Genomic DNA, 21159 nt, shown 5'->3' with positions numbered 1-21159 from the left:
GTGGCAGCTCCCCCTGCCACAGAAAGACTTTACTCTGTGAAGATCAGTGGGTGCAGCTCAAAAACGGATCGCTGACGAGCACTCAGAGAAGGAAGGACTTTAATAAATGCCCAGATCATTTATATTCACATCAACATGAAACGCGCCCTTTCAGTCAGTATTTTCTTATTCATGGGTAAGTTTATTCTTGTTTTTATTATTATTAGAATTGAATAAGTCTAACTTTGGGTTTCGTTATTTTACAAACCAAAAATGCACATATAGTTATTCTATTTGCCTGTTGAACGATCATTTTTGGTAAAGTGGCCGACAATGACGACCTAATATTTTAGTTATTAGATGTTAGTTATATTATGATATTGGATTAATGGATACACTCTAAATAAATAAAATAAACAGACGTCACTATTTTGGTGTCAGCATGACATTAGAAAAATAAATGTCTAATACATAGAAAAGTGTTAAATTGAAGTTAAGTATCTACGTTTATATTTCAAATAACTTTTGTGAAAATAAAAAAATGGCAAAATAGTATAGTTTCATCCCTGACACTGACTGACAGCTAGGTTTCTAGGCATCGGAAACTCAAATGCAAAAGTAATTCCGATGCAGTTTGATTTTTGGATGGTTACATGTGCGACGCAGAGAGAGTGAGAAAGCGGACAGTTATTAATTTTGTTATTTAAATATACAGTCTCATAACTCATAAGATATGGGAAATAGGCTGCAGTTGCAAATGGACTTTGCATCTGAATTTGGAATTTGGCAGTCACTGTGCGTTCGCAAAAAATGAAAACGCAAACGGTAATGCAAGATTTGTCCACATACGCAATAATAAAATACAAATTGAAATTCCTTTTGAAAATAGTCTGGAATATCCTTCCATAGAACTGAGATATCGTGTTGTCAAGAGACAAGGGATTTGGGGCTTTACATGTCTGTACTGGACGCAACCAGCATGACGCAATGCTACAAAAGACAATAAACCCATTATCTACATGAAGTGTGGCACTGTGTGTCACTCGGTGATAAAGTAGACCTACTGAAAAATTATACTTAAAGCAGTCCATAGCTTTGTGTTCAACGTTTACAATATTTCTATAATAAGCAAGTTCATCAACCCATTTTCAAAAACTTTTTTTCCTGAATTACTACAGTAGCCTACACCTATAAAAAGTTTTTATATTCTGACTATTTTAGACTCGTTCTGGAACCGCTGCGCGGAGTAGCCCAGTACCAGCATGACTCGTCATAGACACAAACAGAGAGAAGTAGCTCCAGCTACAGTGTTCTTCCGCAAGACAAATGCTGTTTATTATCTTCTATAGAGCGCCAAAAGTTACAGACTGTAGCTTTAAGTGAAGTGCAATTATCAAAAATGAGCAAGGAGATTCTTGTTTCATCGTATTGAATCATATTTTCAATGCAAAGTGAAATTGGTTAAAGAGAGAACAAAGGCACAGGTAAAACAATAAAAATATTTTGTCTAGTGCAAGGGCTCCCTGTAGCATGGGTGTACAATATGTGGGGGAGGTGTCCCCCCAACTTATAATAAAACCTACATCCTTTCCCATGCACTTTTTCTCGGGCAAGTGTGTTCACGTAGACGTTTTAAGGGCCAATGTGAATAAATCTAGATTTAAAATATAGCTGCAAGCAGCAATTATGGGAAGCACTCCACCGGCAAATTAAGGAGCTAAGCATGACATGGAGCATCAGACCAAATGCAACAATGAGCAATTACAGCAATTTTAGGATGATTATAATTGAAATGGCTGAAAAATCATAAATACAACCACTGATTAAATTAAATGGGTTATCACTTTTGACCAACAGGTGGCACTGTAATCAAATCATTTTGGTTTGTTCTGTGTGAGGTGACAATGGCACACACAAAGTTTGGTGTCAATATGCCAAAGCATTGCAAAAATACAGCCTGAAGTGTCATTTTGGCATCATGCCTCAAATTCGTCTCTGTGGTATGGATTGGACAAATTTGGTGAAAATCGGATTAATGGTCTAGGAGGAGTTTGAAAAAGTAGGTTATCAAGTTTGGCCAATTTTGGCATAATTGGTACCGATGTTCTCGGCATGACCTACTCTAATTTAAAGAGCCACACAGATGGGAAATCAAAAATTACCTGTATTACAGTGTATGATGTAGCTGTCCATCAGTGTAAACAATGTGCAAGTAATTAAACCAAAAAGTACACGATTTATAAAGTTATTGGCTTCTAAAGTAAGGAGTCGACTCTGAATCGCTGAAACAAGTCGTTATAGATTTCAAATCTTTTGCCGATCTCTATGTACGTCACTAGGAACACTTTGCATAATAATCTACACCTACTGTCTTGGGAGAAACAAAACTCTGTCCTGTCTGTTTTCTCCCGAGCGTCTTATCAGTATGTGTGCTGTCTGCAGCCTTTCTCTGCGCTGATCGTCATGTACAAACACGTCATTAAAATGAAGTGTAACTCCGTGAATACTCAACGAAGAGACATGAGAGAGATATCTATAGAAAGCTTGACATGTCTACTTTAAAACTAAACAAGTGCTGCCGAAAACAGATATTCTGTGATAAAGTAATCCATATGAAAACAACGCGATGTCTGTTTTTCATGTCTCCCTTCATTATATCTAATGTGACCTGAACGCGCTATTCAGATTCAAACTGAAGCGCGCGGCTTGAATACACCCACAAAGATGAATAAAACAGCTATACTGTTCAAGTTTTTTATTTTACTGTTTGCTTCGCGTTGAGAGGAACAAGACATAATTCACCCCAAACAGATGCTAACGCATAGTTTACCATGAAGGTGTGTGCGTAACAACCAATCAGAACTGCTTATGTTAGTTGACCAATCAGAACACAGTATGCTACCGAAAGGTGGGGTTTAAGGAAACTTCAAGCTTCGAGCGAACCGTTTGGGGATCTCTGAGAATTGAGGTAATTTTAAAATGATATTTTGACAAAATGACAATGTTTTTTAACCTTGGATGGATTTAAACCTAATGTACAGGACTTATAAACAGTGATAGGAAGCTTAGAATTTTCATCTTACTGGCTCTTTAATCAAATGTTATTAGAATTTTTGTAAATGTCTTTACAACTTTTGACCACAAGGTGGCACTGCACCCAAACTTTTTGAGTACCATCACTACATGGTGCTGAAGATTTTTGTAATTAATTTCATAACAATACACTAATGCGTTTGTAAAATACAGTATTTTAGAACATAATTCAAATTGTATTTTATTTTTGGTCAAACCATTCAGAAGTTATAAGCAAAAATATGCATTTTTCGTATCTCCTGACCACAAGGTGGCACTCTGCCGAAACACTGCTAGTAGTCTCAGGTCATGCTTGTTATAACACACACAGGTCATGCTTGTTATAAGTTTGGTCTCAATACGCCAAACCATTGCGGAATTATGGCCTCACGTGCATTTTTGTGTGCTTTTTGTAGAATTTGTTCTCGTGGTATTCGAGAACAATTTGCAGAATCAACTTCAATTCCATAACTTTTCGCCAGCATGTTCTGAAGATGATCTGAGCCAATTTTTGTAAAAATCGGACTAACCATCTAGAACAAATTCGAAAAAACAAAAAAAACTAAACCTTTAAATTTGTGAATTTTGGGGTTCATTCGATTTCTATGATTAATGACGACACTGTCCTTTCAGTGTGCCAAATTTCACAACATTCCCGCAAGCGGTTCTATGAGCTGCCATAGACTTGCGGCGGAAGAAATGGAAGAAAAAGAATAACCCCAATGAATTCAATAGGTGCCTACGCACCTTCGGTGCCTGGCGTGTAATTAAAAGAGACAATATAGTCATATGATAGGAGTAATTTTAATGCCAGGAAATCCCTATGGACAAAGGCGTCCAGCTATGGCTATAGCTAAGCTGAATGACAGGAATGAACCTGCTTACTGACCTGACTGAGGACGATGGCGAATGATTTGCAGATCCTCAGCACCACTGAAAAACATCTAATCTTGTAAAATGTGGGCTAAGTACTTCTGCTCCGCGTAAAATTACGTTTGTGCATCTCGAAAGTGAAGGTGAAACTAAAATGGATTGTGCATTCAAAAGCAGTTTAGTGGCTCCCTGATGCCTGCAATTTATACACAATATAATTACTCAATGATATAACTGCGAGAGATGTTATTAAAATATGCATTTTCATCCCATCTGGCATTTATTGCCTTTAGGAATTCCATGTATCCATCATTTTCTTTCCGAACACGGTATTGGGATGCGGAGGATTTGTGATGTCTATCAGCCCTTGTCGGTCATTTAGTGCTGCAGTTGCTTCTAAATAAGAGACGTTCTCAGTCTCAAAATCTATAATACTATGTTGAGGATGCAAAAATAATTTACTGGTGATGGTTGAGGAGACACCCGCCACATGATTGTAAAGCGCTTATTACCCCCACTATTGTTGAAGTTTAAGTTGAAGTTTACACCCATGATCATAAATGAATATCGAATATACCACATTGATCACAATCACATTGAAATATTGAATATTGGCAAAAATCCAACATTGTACATCCCATAGATAGATAGATAGATAGATAGATAGATAGATAGATCGTGTTATGAGTGTTTTAAGTTAAATCTTTCACTGTTTCTCTCTGTTCTCCAGGTGTGTTTGTGGATACAGATAAAATGCAGTCAGTATCAGTGCTGGAGGGAGATTCTGTCACTCTATACACTGGTGTTACTGAACTACAAGAAAATGATGAGATAGAATGGAGATTTAAAGGAATTCTCATTGCTACAATCAGTCGTGACCCCAAAAGTAAATCAGAACGGGTTAATACTGACGGGGCATTAAAAGACAGACTGCAGCTGGAAAATCAGACTGGAGATCTTAAGATAAGAAACATCAGAAACTCAGACTCTGGAGAGTGGAAAATAAATATCTTCAGCACCAGAGGATCCCCATCGAAGACATTCTACATCAGTGGTGAGTGCCTCACCCTTTTTTTTTTTTTTGTCTTTTAAATTACCACTTTATCAATCTCTAAAAAATAAATTAAAATTTGAATTCTCCAATTATATTTAATTTATTTTTTGTTACAGATGCAAAATATTACTATTTTATTTACAGAATTTCAGTTTAAAATGAGTCATGAAAAATGTTTTTTCTTTTCTTTTCCTTTGGTTGATTCTTATTTACACACTTGTGCCATCCAAGTGTTGTATAACATAACAACTCCCTTAGTCATGCGGTAGCTAGACTATCAAAGTAGGCTACCACAACAGCCATTCGTGAGCAGATGCAGGTCATCGCCATTGCTCCAGCGTGACTGGCTGCACAAGCTTTGGTGATGACTGCTAATTCACGATTTACCAGAGTCAATCACTGTATTTCATCCTGTGCTTTAATAGGGTTACACAACTCTTTTCATGTTATATTAATGCTATAGCGTATTGTGTCATGTTTATCAAGATAAAATTGCTGTCAAGGAGTGGCTTTCTTGCTGAACGTGTTCGAACGTGAGAGTGAAATCGGAAAAATAGAGCATATACAGAGATGTATAAAGTACTAGAGAACCATACTTGAGTAAAAGTACAAGTGCTCTATCAAATAAGTGACTTGAGTAGAAGTAGAAGTGCTCTTTAAGCACCACACTTAAGTAGAAGTACTAAAGTATTCAACATTTTTTGTACTTAAGTATTGCAAGTAGTCTATTTTCAAATTTACTACTCAAGTACTGAAAGTAAAAGTAGAAGTATTGTGTTATGTAGCTATTAAAGAAAGTAGTCAAAAGTTTGAACATATTGTTTTTACTATTTCAAATGATTAACCTAAAGGACAATCACAATTCCTTTGACTGTAACTTCTTGTAAACAAAAAACGGTTACTAGGGTTAGTTAGCCCAATTTGCAAAATGATGTCATTAATGACTTACCCTCATGTTGTTTCAAACCCGTAAGACATCAGAGGGTCCATACCTGTCAAGTTTTGGATTTGCAAATAAGGGAAATTTTCCGGCGCCCACCTCGAGCAGTACCACCACCCCAACAAAGCTCCAGTATCCCTTACATTTTAAGACAGGTGTTATAGCCCAAATGAAAACACAAACGGGTATATATGAAGAGCATTTATTTAAAGGCTTATTTGCATATTTTCTGTTAATTTAACATTGCTTGTCTTTACACTTACATTTTATTTTCATTCCACACATTGTTTTAATTTCATATTGCTTTTCTTTTACAGTTTTTCTTTTCATTTCACATAACTTTTCTTTTACTCTTTTAGTGAGTTGTTGTACAAATTTGTTGCAAACTTTGCATTCTTTAAAAAAGTAAATTCGCTGTCCCATTTATCACGGTATTTACACAAGGGTTTTGGTTTTTTGGGATGGTGTGCCTTCACTCTCTATCGTAGCATCCATCATCCGTCTCTGTTTTGTCTTTTGTTGTTGTTTTTCCCGCGTTATAACCATAGACAGTAAAAGAAATGGACACAGCGACCCCATTGGAACTCAATTGAGACAAATGAAGCCCGGTTTTAGCGTATTTTAGCACTTCCGTTTCTGACGCGCAGACTCAAACGAAGCTTGACGACGTCAGCAACCTGTCTGCCAGATGTAAATCTTCTAAGTGGCTGTGCGTGCAAACTGCCATCGTTAATCTTGCAGAGACAGCGAGCTTGAGCGGGGAGTTCTTTGGCGTGAGTGAGCAGGAGTAAGTATTCTGATTAATTATTTTGTATAGTATTTTAAAATGTAACGCCAGTACGCCATATTAAGTTAATTGCCTGCGAGCTTCTCCTCCTGTCTGTACGGTAATGCGACAGAGAGTCAAGTGGTTATGACGCAATCGTTAGCCTATTTTTTACAAAAACTGTTTATACGGGGCCATAATGTAACATAGAAGGTAATGGAGCCCTTTATACATTGTCGTGTATCTTTAGAAATAAATAATGGACAAACGGAGTCTTTAAACGCCTCAGATGTAAAGTTATTCGCTGTCAAAGTGACGCCAAAATGAATGGGAGTCAATGGGAATGCTAACGCAAGTGAAGTTCTGCTAAAAGATGGCAGCCCCCACCCGACTTCAACTTCCGGTCGAGTTCCTTGCCCCTTGGTTATAACTCATGTCATCTGACCTCACACACCCCTCGCGACAGGCTACTACAGGTGGCAGTTATCGCGAGACTAGTGACAGAGCTCAGATTTGGATTTTTTTTAATTATTATTTTATTAATAACGCAGGTTAAAATAAAAAAATTAAAATACGGGAGATTTACGGGAAAATACTAATACGGGAGGACGGCGGGAAAGAAGGGTAAAATACGTGACTTTCCCGGCCAAAACGGGATACTTGACAGGTATGAGAGGGTCATTTAGAATTTTTCGAAGCATCGAAAATACATTTTGGTCCAAAAATAGCAAAAACTAGACTTTATTCAGCATTGTCTTCTCTTCCGTGTCTGTTGTAAGACAGTTAAAAAACAAAGCAGTTTGTGATATCTGGTTCGCGAACGAATCATTCGATGTAACCGGATCTTTTTGAAACAGTCCACCAAATCGAACTGAATCGTTTTAAACAGTTCGCGTCTCCAATACGCATTAATCCACAGATGAATTAAGCTATTAACTTGTTTAATGTGTCTGACACTCCCTCTGAGTTAAAACAAACCAATATCCCTGAGTAATTCATTACTCAAACAGTACACTGACTGAACTGATGTGAAGAGAGAACTGAAGATGAACACCGAGCCGAGCCAGATAATGACTCGTTCACGAGTCAAGAACCGTTTCTGTCCGATTCGTGAACCGAGGAGCTGATGATACTGCGCATGTGTGATTTAGCGTGAAGCAAACCGACACACAGAGCGTCTGGAACCGAACTGATTTTTTTGTTGACTGATTCTGAACTGATTCTGTGTTAATGTTATGAGCCCATGTGCAGTCAACGCCAATGACGCCATTGCATCGAGCGCAAAAGAATCGGTGAACTGTTTTCTTCAACTGGTTTATTGAATCGAACTGTCAGAAAGAACTAACGTTACTGGTCATCCGAAAACCGATGCAACCGGTTCTTGACTCGTGAACGAGTCATTATCTGGCTCGGCTCGGTGTTCATCTCTCTCTTCACAGCAGTTCAGTCAGCACGCGCAGTCTCGCTTGATTCGCTCAATGATGTGCCAGCTTCATCAAACATGCCATCTACAGTTCTGGCAGTGGTTTGTAATGGAATGATTCGTAACATTATTATAATTGTAACGAGTAACGATGCAGCACATAAAAAAAATATCGGAGTAAAAGTATTAAACTCAGCGAAAATATGTACCGAAGTAAAAGTGGAAGTAGGAGAAAAAAAGAATACTCTAGTAAAGTACAGATACCGCCTTTTAGTACTTAAGTACAGTAGTGAAGTAGTTCTACTTCGTTACTATACATCTCTGAGCATATACGAAAGCCATTGCACATTTTCGTGAGCATCAGCAACTGCTCACGATCACAGATTGTGTTATTTTAGCCAGATTTTAACAGATTTGAGACACAGTCGCTCAGATAAAGAGGCTACAGGAGTCCATATTGTATGACTTCTCAGGTTTAACATTGAGTGGTTGAACTAGGTATTGCAATCCAAATTCAAAATATCGGAGAGGGTTTTTTTTTTCACCTTGCCCGCGTCCTCAGACTTGACGAATATGCAGGTTGCCAGATTGACTAAACAAACAGGAACGAGCGCACTTGACGATGAATGAAATGAATTTTTTTGTAAACTGGCAACCCAGGGTGCCAAAATACATTTGGGTTAACTGGCAGTGGGTGGGTTTCAGAGACTGTTGGGAACGTTACTTTAAAAAAGTAATTAGTTATAGTTACTCACTACATGTTCCAAAAAGTAACTGAGTTAGTAACTGAATTACTCTATAATTAAAGTAACTCGTTACCAGGGAAAGTAACTATTTGCGTTACTTAAAAAAAAAAAAAAATTGGCTGTATGTCAAAGATATATATATATATATATATATATATATATATATATATATATATATATATATATATATATATATATATTTTTTTTTTTTTTTTTTTTTTTTTTTGAGCAGTTTTCACAAGTCAGTTAAAATGAGTAGAACAGACAGGTGTTCATACATAACTTTCAATATTTATTGCACGTAAACAGACAGCAAGAGTTTTATCCTGCACTACCAAGTATTATTTTTGTAAGAAAAGTGTTTTTGGCCACTAGCTTTGTAGATGCATGTGTCACATATTATATGTACACATTACATGCACGTTCTTGCCTTTGACCACAATGAATTTAAATTAGTGCTTATAGCTCCACCTTGAAAATGCCAACTTTTCATCGGATTGCTCCTCACTCGCCATCTCTGGTGCTGCTGCGAATCTTGCTTGCGTGCATGCGTGCGTGTGTGTGTTTGACGCCGCTGGCGTAAAAACACTGGCTCTGATTGGCTACCATGAAACATATGACTCTGCCTTAGCCAATAATAATCGCTTATCTCGTTATTAACAACCTCCTCACTCGCTGTGTGAGCCAGGGGTGCGTTCGGATTGCATAGTTTATTAAATCAATGCAAAGTAACGCACCGCATTTAACATCCAGTAATGTTAAAGGCGTTATAACGACGCGAAAAGTAATTAGTTAGATTACCCCGTTACTGAAAAAATAACGTCGTTAACTAACACCGTTCTTTTAAACGGCATTATTCCAAACACTGGTTTCACAAACCAAAACAAAGCTTGACATTCCGGCCCGTATCCACGTGTAGGCTTTATTAAAAGAGCGAGGTCAAACATCAGCAAACAGTCACATCAAAGTAGTGATGGGATGATTGATACAAAGTACCACATGATTGATGACGTTTGAAGCTTCGAACGTCATGCAGTATTGGGAGATTGGGACAGCTGGTTTAAAAAAAAAAGTAAAAAAAAAAAAAAAAAACACGGTGCTTCCCATGACTCTTGTATTTGACTTTACATTGACTTGGTTGTGTGTGCGTGTGTTTGTACACTTAAATGGGATTCAGTAGAATAGTTTAGAATAACCTCAACACCAGACAGAAACTGAATGCACGTTGCATTTTATCATGTTCTGTAGCTGGGGTCTCAGAAACCCTGATCAGCTCACCCAAAATATGTTTGCTTACTACTCACGTCAGTTATTAATTATAATCACAAACTTGTATATTTTATATTATTGATCAGCCTATGCATGACATGAGTTGGCACAGATTAAACTTTTTCAAACCTCTGCTCCGCGATGTATTGTTAGATAGGCTGCTGAAACCAAGATGTCTGACCACCAGATGTCGCTAATGTGCACTGTTTTAAAAAGCTTTGAGTAACAAATCGTTTTTCAGCACAATTTGATGAAAGCTTCATTCCATTTAGAAAGCCTCAGTTTCCCATCCCTACACCCAAGGCACCACCAAAAAAACTAATCCATGGAACAGGTAAAGATCAAGGCAGGCAGCAAACAAAATAAAACACTGAAGCAGTCCAATGTTCAAAACATGAAGGCAAGAAAACTGGAAACTTAAAAGCCCTAATCAACATTCAAGCATCATTGTTATGAGAGAGTGTGTGTCATTCTGTGACTGATGAGGTGATGAGAGACAGGTGACTGCAATTGGTGAGTGCTGGTGAGTCCAGGCAAAGGATTATGGGAAATGGACAGTGTTGTTGGCACAATTAAATATTTTACAGTTTAGCAGTTACAGTATAGCAATTGTATATGCCTCACTGTCTAGTTAAAAACCATTGAATACATTGCATTTATACTGTAGAAAGTTGCATGATGTTTATTATACTAAACTCAATGATCTCTGTTAAATAGGTTTAGTGAAAGTGTTTTAAAGTGATGACTGACATAGAAACTGTTTGTTCTCCAGTTGTGCCTTTAGATGAATTGAAGCCAGTGTCAGTGCTGCAGGGAGATTCAGTCACCCTCAACAGTACTATTACTGAAATACAGAGAGATGATGTGATACGATGGAGGTCTGAACATCTTAACACTCCTGTAGCTGAAATCAATAGAATGGAAGAAATCTTCAACACATATGATGGTCCTGATGGGAGATTCAGAGACAGACTACAGCTGGACTGTTTTACTGGATCTCTGACCATCAGGGACATTGGAACCAGTCACTCTGGAGTTTATGAAGCTGACATCAGGATTGGCAGCAGTGGATACACCACACACAAGACATTTAATGTGACTGTCAGCGGTGAGTCCATCAATGTAATAATGAAATTAATTAGATAAGCACTGTGTGAAGAGTTTAGATGCAAATAAACATGTTAAAGTCTAAGTAACTATCTTTGCCGTGTTGTTAGTTTAGTAAAAAAAAAAAAAAAAATGATTTCAAAATGAGCTACTATTATTATTAAGGACAGTTGTAACACTATATGATTGTATGATTTAGTGACACTACAGCTGAACATGAAACATTAAAGGTGTTTGGCGCTTTCAACACAGCAAAATCCCCAGTGTTAATTTAACACCCTGAGTGTGGACTCATATAAACTCTGAAGCAGTGTTAAAAGTAACACTGAAGCTGAGTTGAAGTTAATGAGATAATTAATAAGTTAATGGAGTTATGATTGACCATTATTGAAGACACCTGATGTTAACAAGCAGAATCACCAAACGAAAAACTCACAATTTGTGTGTCACCATTATAGTGGTCAGTGTTTGCTTTAGTTGGGATCTTGAACCTTCAGATGTTTACTTTAGACTTTGTGTTGCTGTGGTAAAAGGCAATCATGTGTGCTATTGATTGTGGTTTGAGCTAATTGTCATGTAGTGACCTGAAGGTTTCTTTAATGTATACATAAATTAAGTGGGAAAAAAAGATGGCAATCCAGCATTTTTGGCATAATATGACAGGTTTCTAAAAGTTAGTTCTACATAAAGAAAAAATATTTAGTTTAGAAACACAGACATCAAGAATCAGCGTGAGTATCATAACAACGGTGACCATCAAAAAGCATGTTGTAGCCAGAGGTGGGAAGTCCAGGTGCCAAAGAGTAAAAGTCCTGCCATATTTGTGCTCCACCCATGAACTCATCAGCTGATTTCACCAGAGGAACCAAGTCATTCCTTCCAAGTCACAAACGAGTCTTGAGTCAAATCCCAAGTCCTCAAAGAGTTAAAGTTAATGAGATAATTAAGAGACTAATTAAATGAAGATGCATTAGTGATGAACACCTGCTGTTTACAATCAACATCACTGAAGAAAAGAGAAACACAAGAACTACAACTGACTTTAAGCACAGCCTTGGATGAAATCAATTGAAAGGAAAAAAACTTTGCCACCATAATTGTGGTGAGTATTTGCTTCAGTTGATATCTTGAGCCTTTAAGCGGTTTTCACAAATTTGCTTCTATACAATTGCATTATTGTTTTGCAGCAAACATTTGTGCAATGCTGATACAACTCTAGATCTAGCTAAAGCAAACACTGATCTCTAACATGGTTACTTCAAATGAAACAATAAATCAACATCTAAACCTTAGTTCATTCTCAATAAGATCTTCTGTAGACGTCTGACAGAAATAAAGTCAGTCTGGTTATTAATAAGTGGAGCTGGTGATGCTGTTTGTGGGGTTGTTTAATCAGATCTTGAGAGATTTCATGTATTTTATTTCAGTTGATTTCATCTAAGTCTGTGTCTGAAGTCAGTTGTAGTAGTTCTTGTGTTTCTCTTTTCTTCAGTGATTCTGTTTGTTAACAGCAGCTGTTCATCACTAATTCACAATCAGCACTTAGTTAATCACTTAATTACTTGAATGCAAAGTTTTAAAACTTACAGGGTTTAAATCAAGGCAATCTGTTTACTCAAACGGTTTGAGTAAAGTTTACTTGTCGGGTTTTACAGTGTGGTATATTAATAGTGTTCAGTGTCTGTATGAGAGATCCTTAATTTCTCTGTATATTATTCACTGTTGTGTTCAGTTTTATATGCTCTTTTTATGTGTTCTGAGGCACACATTTCTCTTCTTCTCTTTGTCTGTCCTTTGATGGAAATGTCCTGTTAGACTTGAAATTTGCCTTCATGACCAGTAAAGTGTTGCTGTAAATTTATATTTAATTAAAACACCCGAGAGTTAAATTAGCTTTTATAGACTTCCTGAGATTTGTCAAGTGAGAAGTGTTAAAAAGCTTCCTGTATGTATTTAATTCATGTCTGAGTAGCTTTACCTTATTCTTCATCTGTTTGTTGTTGTGACAGATGCAGTGAAGACAGTGTCAGTGGTTGAGGGAGAAACTGTTACTCTACAGACTGTTACTGAAATACAGAAAGATGATCTGATACAGTGGATGTTTGATGGCACTGTCCTAGCTGAACTATATAAAGCAGACCAACACTTCTTCACATCTGATGGTCCTGATGAGAGATACAGAGACAGACTGGAGCTGGATCATCAGACCGGATCTCTGATCATCACAGACACCAGATCCACAGACTCTGGACTTTATGAACTGAAGATCATCAGCAGCAGACGCATCATAAACAGGAGAATCACTGTTACTGTCAGTGGTGAGTAGATCAATTCTGTCAGTGTAAAATTGATCTGATTTAAATCACAGACCTAAGAACATTTCTAAAGTTACTCTTCATTTGTATAGTTAAGCATAACATTTGTATCAAACTGTTTTAGTTTCTTGGTGTTTCAGAGAGGTTTGCTGAAAAATACTGCATGATATCCATTCATTTATGATCCAAACTGCTTTCCTATAGTGTGGGGATGCTGGAATCTATCATTAATCTATCCAGCTTACTGAAGTTTGAGCACCTATTAGATGAGGTTAATGGAGGCTAATCAGAAACAAAACTTGCAGGTCCTGTTTGACTCACGGCCCTAAAGATCTATGAGAAATTTAAAAGTATCCACTTAAATATATGGGCATAATCCAGTGTACCCAAAAGCCTATAAATCTTATAGAAAACTCAAAACTTAACAAAATAAGGTAAGCAAGTTAGTCATTTGACTCGAAACAAGCATGTTAAATTTTATGAAGATCTGGCAAAAGTTGGTGTTGTAACAGTTAGAAAGGTTGAAAACACTGTATTTCTACACAATTTTTCTTTTGGATTTACATTTGGATATCATAAGTTAACTATTATTATATTTAAAATCCTGTTTAGTCATTAAACTTAATTTAAATTGAGTTTTATGCCACATCATTATTACAGTGAAACCTGAAAATGGTGTTATAAAAAGGAGACTTGCACTAAACATTTTGTTACCTATCACTTATTTCAAGTATAAGTGTGTGTGGAAGTATGCTTTGTGTTAATAAGGGTGTATTTATGTAGTAAGTGACAGAGTGCAAGCATGTCTGTATAAGATAACTCTATTTTCAGCTTCAGAACCTTATCAGAACATTATTATAAGGATACAACAAGCACTGTAACATGATTGATATACAGAGGGACATTCTTAATAAATCATACTTTGTACAGACAAGCAGATGTGTATACAGTATTGTTCAAAATAATAGCAGTACAATGTGACTAACCAGAATAATCAAGGTTTTTAGTATATTTTTTATTGCTACGTGGCAAACAAGTTACCAGTAGGTTCAGTAGATTGTCAGAAAACAAACAAGACCCAGCATTCATGATATGCACGCTCTTAAGGCTGTGCAATTGGGCAATTAGTTGAAAGGGGTGTGTTCAAAAAAATAGCAGTGTCTACCTTTGACTGTACAAACTCAAAACTATTTTGTACAAAAATTTTTTTTTTTTCTGGGATTTAGCAATCCTGTGAATCACTAAACTAATATTTAGTTGTATGACCACAGTTTTTTAAAACTGCTTGACATCTGTGTGGCATGGAGTCAACGAACTTGTGGCACCTCTCAGCTGTTATTCCACTCCATGATTCTTTAACAACATTCCACAATTCATTCACATTTCTTGGTTTTGCTTCAGAAACAGCATTTTTGATATCACCCCACAAGTTCTCAATTGGATTAAGGTCTGGAGATTGGGCTGGCCACTCCATAACATTAATTTTGTTGGTTTGGAACCAAGACTTTGCCCGTTTACTAGTGTGTTTTGGGTCATTGTCTTGTTGAAACAACCATTTCAAGGGCATGTCCTCTTCAGCATAGGGCAACATGACCTCTTCAAGTATTTTAACATATGCAAACTGATCCATGATCCCTGGTATGCGATAAATAGGCCCAACACCATAGTAGGAGAAACATGCCCATATCATGATGCTTGCACCTCCATGCTTCACTGTCTTCACTGTGTACTGTGGCTTGAATTCAGAGTTTGGGGGTCGTCTCACAAACTGCCTGTGGCCCTTGGACCCAAAAATAACAATTTTACTCTCATCAGTCCACAAAATGTTCCTCCATTTCTCTTTAGGCCAGTTGATGTGTTCTTTGGCAAATTGTAACCTCTTCTGCACATGCCTTTTTTTTAACAGAGGGACTTTGCGGGGGATTCTTGAAAATAGATTAGCTTCACACAGACGTCTTCTAACTGTCACAGTACTTACAGGTAACTCCAGACTGTCTTTGATCATCCTGGAGGTGATCATTGGCTGAGCCTTTGCCATTCTGGTTATTCTTCTATCCATTTTGATGGTTGTCTTCCGTTTTCTTCCACGTCTCTCTGGTTTTGCTCTCCATTTTAAGGCATTGGAGATCATTTTAGCTGAACAGCCTATCATTTTTTGCACCTCTTTATAGGTTTTCCCCTCTCTAATCAACTTTTTAATCAAAGTACGCTGTTCTTCTGAACAATGTCTTGAACGACCCATTTTCCTCAGCTTTCAAATGCATGTTCAACAAGTGTTGGCTTCATCCTTAAATAGGGGCCACCTGATTCACACCTGTTTCTTCACAAAATTGATGACCTCAGTGATTGAATGCCACACTGCTATTTTATTTGAACACACCCCTTTCAACTAATTCAACTAATTGCCCAATTGCACAGCCTTAAGAGCGTGCATATCATGAATGCTGGGTCTCATTTGTTTTCTGAGAATCTACTGAACCTACTGTTAACTTGTTTGCCACGTAGCAATAAAAAAATATACGAAAAACCTTGATTATTCTGGTTAGTCACATTGTACTGCTATTATTTTGAACAATACTGTATATATAGGTAAAAAAATGTTAGCCTGAATGCACTGTAAGTCGCTTTGGATAAAAGCGTCTGCTAAATGCATACATTTTAATTTAATTTTAAATTTAATTTAAATTTAATATAAAAACATTAAGATGATATTAAGGCTTTACCTCACTAATAATGCCTTAGTCAGGTCAAATAAATGTTTCATTAGTTGCTTTTGACACTACCGTGTGATACAAAACACTCAAAACAATTTTAGTTTCAAAACATTTAAAAGGAAAAAAGTCTCCTGAGAGAGAAAGAATCGATGACGATGTGTCTTTAGCCATTAGTACACATCGATCTAGGGATTTCACCAAAAACACAAGTGAATTAAACATTCACTACGTAACGAAACTGATTCAGTACGGCATCACACTACTTGGGAATCATTCAGGTGTTTCATAGACAGAACAGTTATTTCAACAAAATGTACAGAACTTTAATACTGTATGCTTACAGTAATGCTTTATATTACAGTTGTCCACTTGCATTTTACATTATAGTAACCTATACATGTATATAGCCTGTGACTGTCTCTCTATCATTACAGTACCATCTCTTCACTCAGGTTATTTAGTGCTGTTGTTTCTAGTGTGTGTGTTACAGATCAGACACACACTCACACTAATGTCTGTTTCAGGTCCAGGTCTGTCTCCAGCTGCTGTAGCAGGGATTGTTGGTGGTGTTGTTACTGTTGTTATTCTGGTGACTGCAGCTGTAATTCCTGTTGTGATTAAACATCGACGCAGGATCGCTGAACTAGAAAGAGAAAAGAGTAAGTATCACACACAGTTCATATAATATGAAAAAATAACTAAAAGTCTGATGAGAGTTAAGATAATAACAGATGAAGTGCAAATACAGATCTACTGTGAGCTGTGTCTCTGTGTGTCTGTAGAAAACTCAAACTCATCACAGTTTCTGCAGATGTTATGATAGAGTTTGATCTCACATGCTTTTTTTGTGTTTATAGGTGTGTGACGTGTTTTTATAGTAATGATGATATTAAAGCAGAAGTGTACAAACTCAGTAGTGGAGCGCATCCTGCAGAGTTTAGCTCCAGCTTCCCTCAACACACACACACACACACACACACACACACACACACACACACACGCACACACACACACCTGTCTGAACGTTTCTAGTATTTCTAGTCAGACTTTGATTATCTGCTTCAGGTGTGTTTAATAACAGTTTGTGCTGAACTCTGCAGGACACCGGTACTCAAGATATTCAATATTAAACAGCATTACTGTGAAACTGTTCATCTCTAAACAGTATTAGAAGTATTAGAGACAAACTCAAAGCTAACCTAAAGAGAAACTCAGATATTAAACCAATAATAAATATGATTAAAGAAAGATAAATACAACATGAATTATCTGCTGGATCTGCAACATAAACCTGGATCTACATTGTGTAAGAACAGAACAAGGATTGATTTGTGATTTGATAAAGTGACTGGTTGATCTACTAATAATACAGAGAAACACACATTACAGTGTGAGCACAGACTAATATTACAACAGTAAGATCTGATTTAATCACAATGACTGCTTTTCTGGATCTTCTGATAGTAAAAGATCCGTCTGTTCACAAGATATCAGCTTAAAGTGAGGGATTTTGAGTATGAAGAATGACAAAGATTGTGATATTAAATCTGAGTTTGATTTGAGACATGTATTAACAGCTCGATCGACGAGCAGAAATATTATATAATATAACACATATAGCTTTAGGTTCTTGAGCGCCTGTGAAAATGAAAGATTTACAATAAATTCAAATCTGTTTGCTTTCAGGAAGTGTTCGGCTCCTCTTTTCAAACTTATCCAGTGCTGTTGGGCACATCTTTTCAGACTTATTCAGTGCTGTAAGATACGTATGATTTAGATTCATCCCTGTTGTTCATTCACACATCATGATAACATTAATATCATTAATACACATCTAAAGACAGAGTCCACCTCGTCTTCATCTCTTCTTGATCGAATGATTTTACTGACTCACTTTCTGATATTAACAACACAGTTATTAATGTATTAGTGAAACATAAGAGGAGATTTAGCAGTTAACCAAAAGCTTCATTCTTTAAACTAATAGTTTATCTACAGCTTGATAAACTTCTTCCTCTGTGTTCATAACCTCAGTATTTCATGTCTGTGACTGTGGCTTCATTAATTCAGTTATTAAACACCGTTATTACAATACTCCATCAGTGATATATGATGAGTTCACACTGATTGTTTTTCTCTTTTTTTCCTCTAGTTCTTCTCAATTGAAGGGTGGAAGACCCCCAGAAGAGAGTCCTATCTTTGATGAATGATTCAGTGATGAAGTTGTCCAAACTCACTGAAACAGAACAACAGTTTCTAGTCGTTTATAATCACTTTATCAATACACACATGAAGAGTCTGAAGTGGATCCAGTCGAGCTTTTGTAAAATGAAACATAAACAGAGAAACATGCTTTTATTCGTGATGAAGTTAATGTAAAAGTTTTCTGTTTGTGCTGATGCTGATGTTACACTGATCATATTAAGCTCTTTTGACTCAGTTTGACTGATTAAACGCAGGATGTGACACTAAAATGACTTGATTGTTGTTAAACCTGCAAAATATTTCAGGACTAAACTCAGGTTAATTAATGTGTGTATGATTTTATTTGTGTTTGTTTTTATTTGATACTATTGCTTGTATTTGTGCTTTAAGTGTTCATAGCTTTGATATTTTGTAGATGACTTTAGACTTTTTAGATCTTCAGTGTTATGAAAATTAAGTCTGGTGTGTGTTTGGTAATGTATTCAGTTCATGTACTCATGTATAGAGTTAAAACTCTGATTATTTCAGTCATTGATGATGAAAAGATCACATCAGATGAATATAGAGAAGCGTGTTTGTTTTCACATCATATCTCCTGTGAGTTTTACTGAACAGATCAAATATTTTATTGTGATCAAATGTGGATATAAATATCAGTCTAAACCTTGAGGCAACCTGAAAACAGGATTTATGTAAATAGACATTTTATTTCATTTGAAACAGTAATACAGTATAAAACACAGATGTGGTCACTTGCATTTTGAAATAAACTGTTTGTGAATAACTGTAAATGTCACTGAAACGCCTGTCTTAACCCATTTGCTCTTTCTTGTTATCCTCCTGATTTCCTTTCCTATTTATTTTCCTCATCATCATTTTTGTCTGGTGTGGAAGTCTTTCACAAGAGTCCTGACCGGTCATTATTCCTAACTTATATCTGAACTAAGAAAGAAACAACCAAACAATCTGCCTTACAATAAACCCTGTTGTTCACTCTGCATCAGTCTTCCTCACCTATTAATGTTTTTTATATTTCTCTTTCTCTCTGAAGTGTTTCACATTATAGATTAGTACGTTTTTAGATACACACAAATAAAATCCTTCAATAATAGACACAAACTCCAATGCTAATCCATAATAAATCAATCATACAGAATGAGTTTTTTTGAGAAAGTAAAAATGCACAAAGTTTCATGTGAGGGTTAGGGTTAGGTGTACGGCCATAGAATATACAGTTTGTACAGTATAAAAACCATTACGCCTATGGGATGTCCCCACTTTTCACAAAAACAAACGTGTGTGTGTGTGTGTGTGTGTGTGTGTGAGAGGTTTCTGGAGGTTGTAGTTTGTGTATGTCTGGTGTTTGTCGTTAGGTGGCGCTGTGCATCTATATTGAAAGAATATGAAGTCACCAACAGCATCAACACCTTTAGAAAGAAATTCAGAGTCACTGGTGTGTATTAATGCATTTGAATGATTAGCATATTTACACTTTCAATGAGTGCTAAGTATCATAACTCTGAAACTGAATTGATAAATAGACAAGATGTACCTACTGTACGTCTCAGTATCTGTTCATGTTTCTTCTTCAGTTGTGTCTTCAGATGAAGTGAAGTTAATATCAGTGCTGGAGGGAGACTCTGTTACTCTACACACTGATGTTACTGAAGTACAGACAGATGAAGTGATGCAGCGGAGACACTTGTGTAGTCTACATGTGATGGTGATGCTGCAGGATTCAGAGACAGACTGAAGCTGGATCATCAGACTGGATCTCTGACCATCAGGAACATCAGCAGCGTCAGACGCACCATAAACCAGAGATTCAGTGCTGCTGTCATCGGTGAGTAGATCAAACAGACAACACATGCTGACAGACTTTGCATGTTCTTTTTTTTTGTTTAAATTTATACTGATATAAAATGTTTGTGAACCAGATCACCTACCCTGCCTTTAAGCTTTGAAGATTATCTGACATTATAACTCATGTCTGATGTATCAGGTCGTTTTATTTCAGGTTAATCTCTCAAAACTCTTTTCCTTGTGTGTTTGTCGATGCAGTCGGGTTTATGTTTATGATGGAGGGAAGTACTAAACACTGATACTGAAATACAGAGAGATGATGAGATACTGTGGAAGATTGGAGATGAAGTCCTCCGCATTGATCGCTTTAACAGACGTGTTGACTGCAGATGGAGAAACATTTCTGTGAATGATAACACAGACCTCATCATCGCTAACATCCAGAGTGATCAGTCTGAAAAGCGCTTTGAAGAAACGACAGTATAAGGTTAAGGGTGTGTAGCCTAGATTTTTATAATTTTGTTTTTTATTATTGTCAATTACCTATAATGTAAATATCATATGCTGAACACTGTTACAAATAAAGGACAAGGTATTTTATTTAATCATTTGCTAAGGCAGATTTCCAGTTGTTTATCAAACTCAAATAGTTTCATTAAAGCAGGACTCTTATTCTGTGTTTTATTTCTGTGTTTCCTCACAGATGTGAAAGTAGATGTCCTTCATTAATACCAGACAGGAAATTAAGTGAACTGAAACAGAAAAGCAGTATTTTATAGTCACTATAACAATGTACACATAAAGAGTTACTGAATTCAATCCATTTTTTTATGAAACTAATGAGTAAAGACTTTCTTTTGCTGTGACACAAACAGATAAGCATGCTTTGATTT

At 36.6% G+C, this 21159-nt stretch overlaps 2 protein-coding genes across 2 annotated transcripts in view; both read left to right on the top strand.

The window, feature by feature from the left end:
• The window catches only part of LOC127988150 (uncharacterized), a 64773-nt gene extending 44857 nt beyond the window's left edge, over window positions 1-19916 (top strand). The window contains exon 8 of the mRNA XM_052590758.1: window positions 18781-19916. The gene's annotated coding sequence lies outside the window, so the exon portion shown is untranslated. The remainder of the gene's footprint in view (window positions 1-18780) is intronic.
• LOC127988157 (uncharacterized) lies at window positions 29-18732 on the top strand. Its single transcript, XM_052590764.1, has 7 exons — window positions 29-175; window positions 4655-4978; window positions 10895-11230; window positions 13239-13547; window positions 16783-16917; window positions 17945-18015; window positions 18411-18732. Exons 1-7 carry the CDS (start codon window positions 136-138, stop codon window positions 18459-18461), a joined length of 1266 nt encoding a protein of 421 aa, XP_052446724.1. The 5' UTR covers window positions 29-135; the 3' UTR covers window positions 18462-18732.
• Window positions 19917-21159: the final 1243 nt, after the last annotated feature.

Source organism: Carassius gibelio, chromosome B22 (assembly GCF_023724105.1).
Source record: "Carassius gibelio isolate Cgi1373 ecotype wild population from Czech Republic chromosome B22, carGib1.2-hapl.c, whole genome shotgun sequence".
Lineage (NCBI taxonomy): Eukaryota > Metazoa > Chordata > Actinopteri > Cypriniformes > Cyprinidae > Carassius > Carassius gibelio.
This window is presented reverse-complemented; position numbering and strand designations above follow the sequence as displayed.

What these genes read in the sequence shown, in the direction of transcription:
- LOC127988157 (XM_052590764.1), top strand. Translation starts at nt 136, where the DNA reads ATGAAACGCGCCCTTTCAGTCAGTATTTTCTTATTCATGG. An exon ending in GAAGACATTCTACATCAGTG is followed by an intron (nt 4,979 to 10,894) that starts GTGAGTGCCTCA and finishes TTTGTTCTCCAG; the next exon opens with TTGTGCCTTTAGATGAATTG. An exon ending in AATCACTGTTACTGTCAGTG is followed by an intron (nt 13,548 to 16,782) that starts GTGAGTAGATCA and finishes TGTCTGTTTCAG; the next exon opens with GTCCAGGTCTGTCTCCAGCT.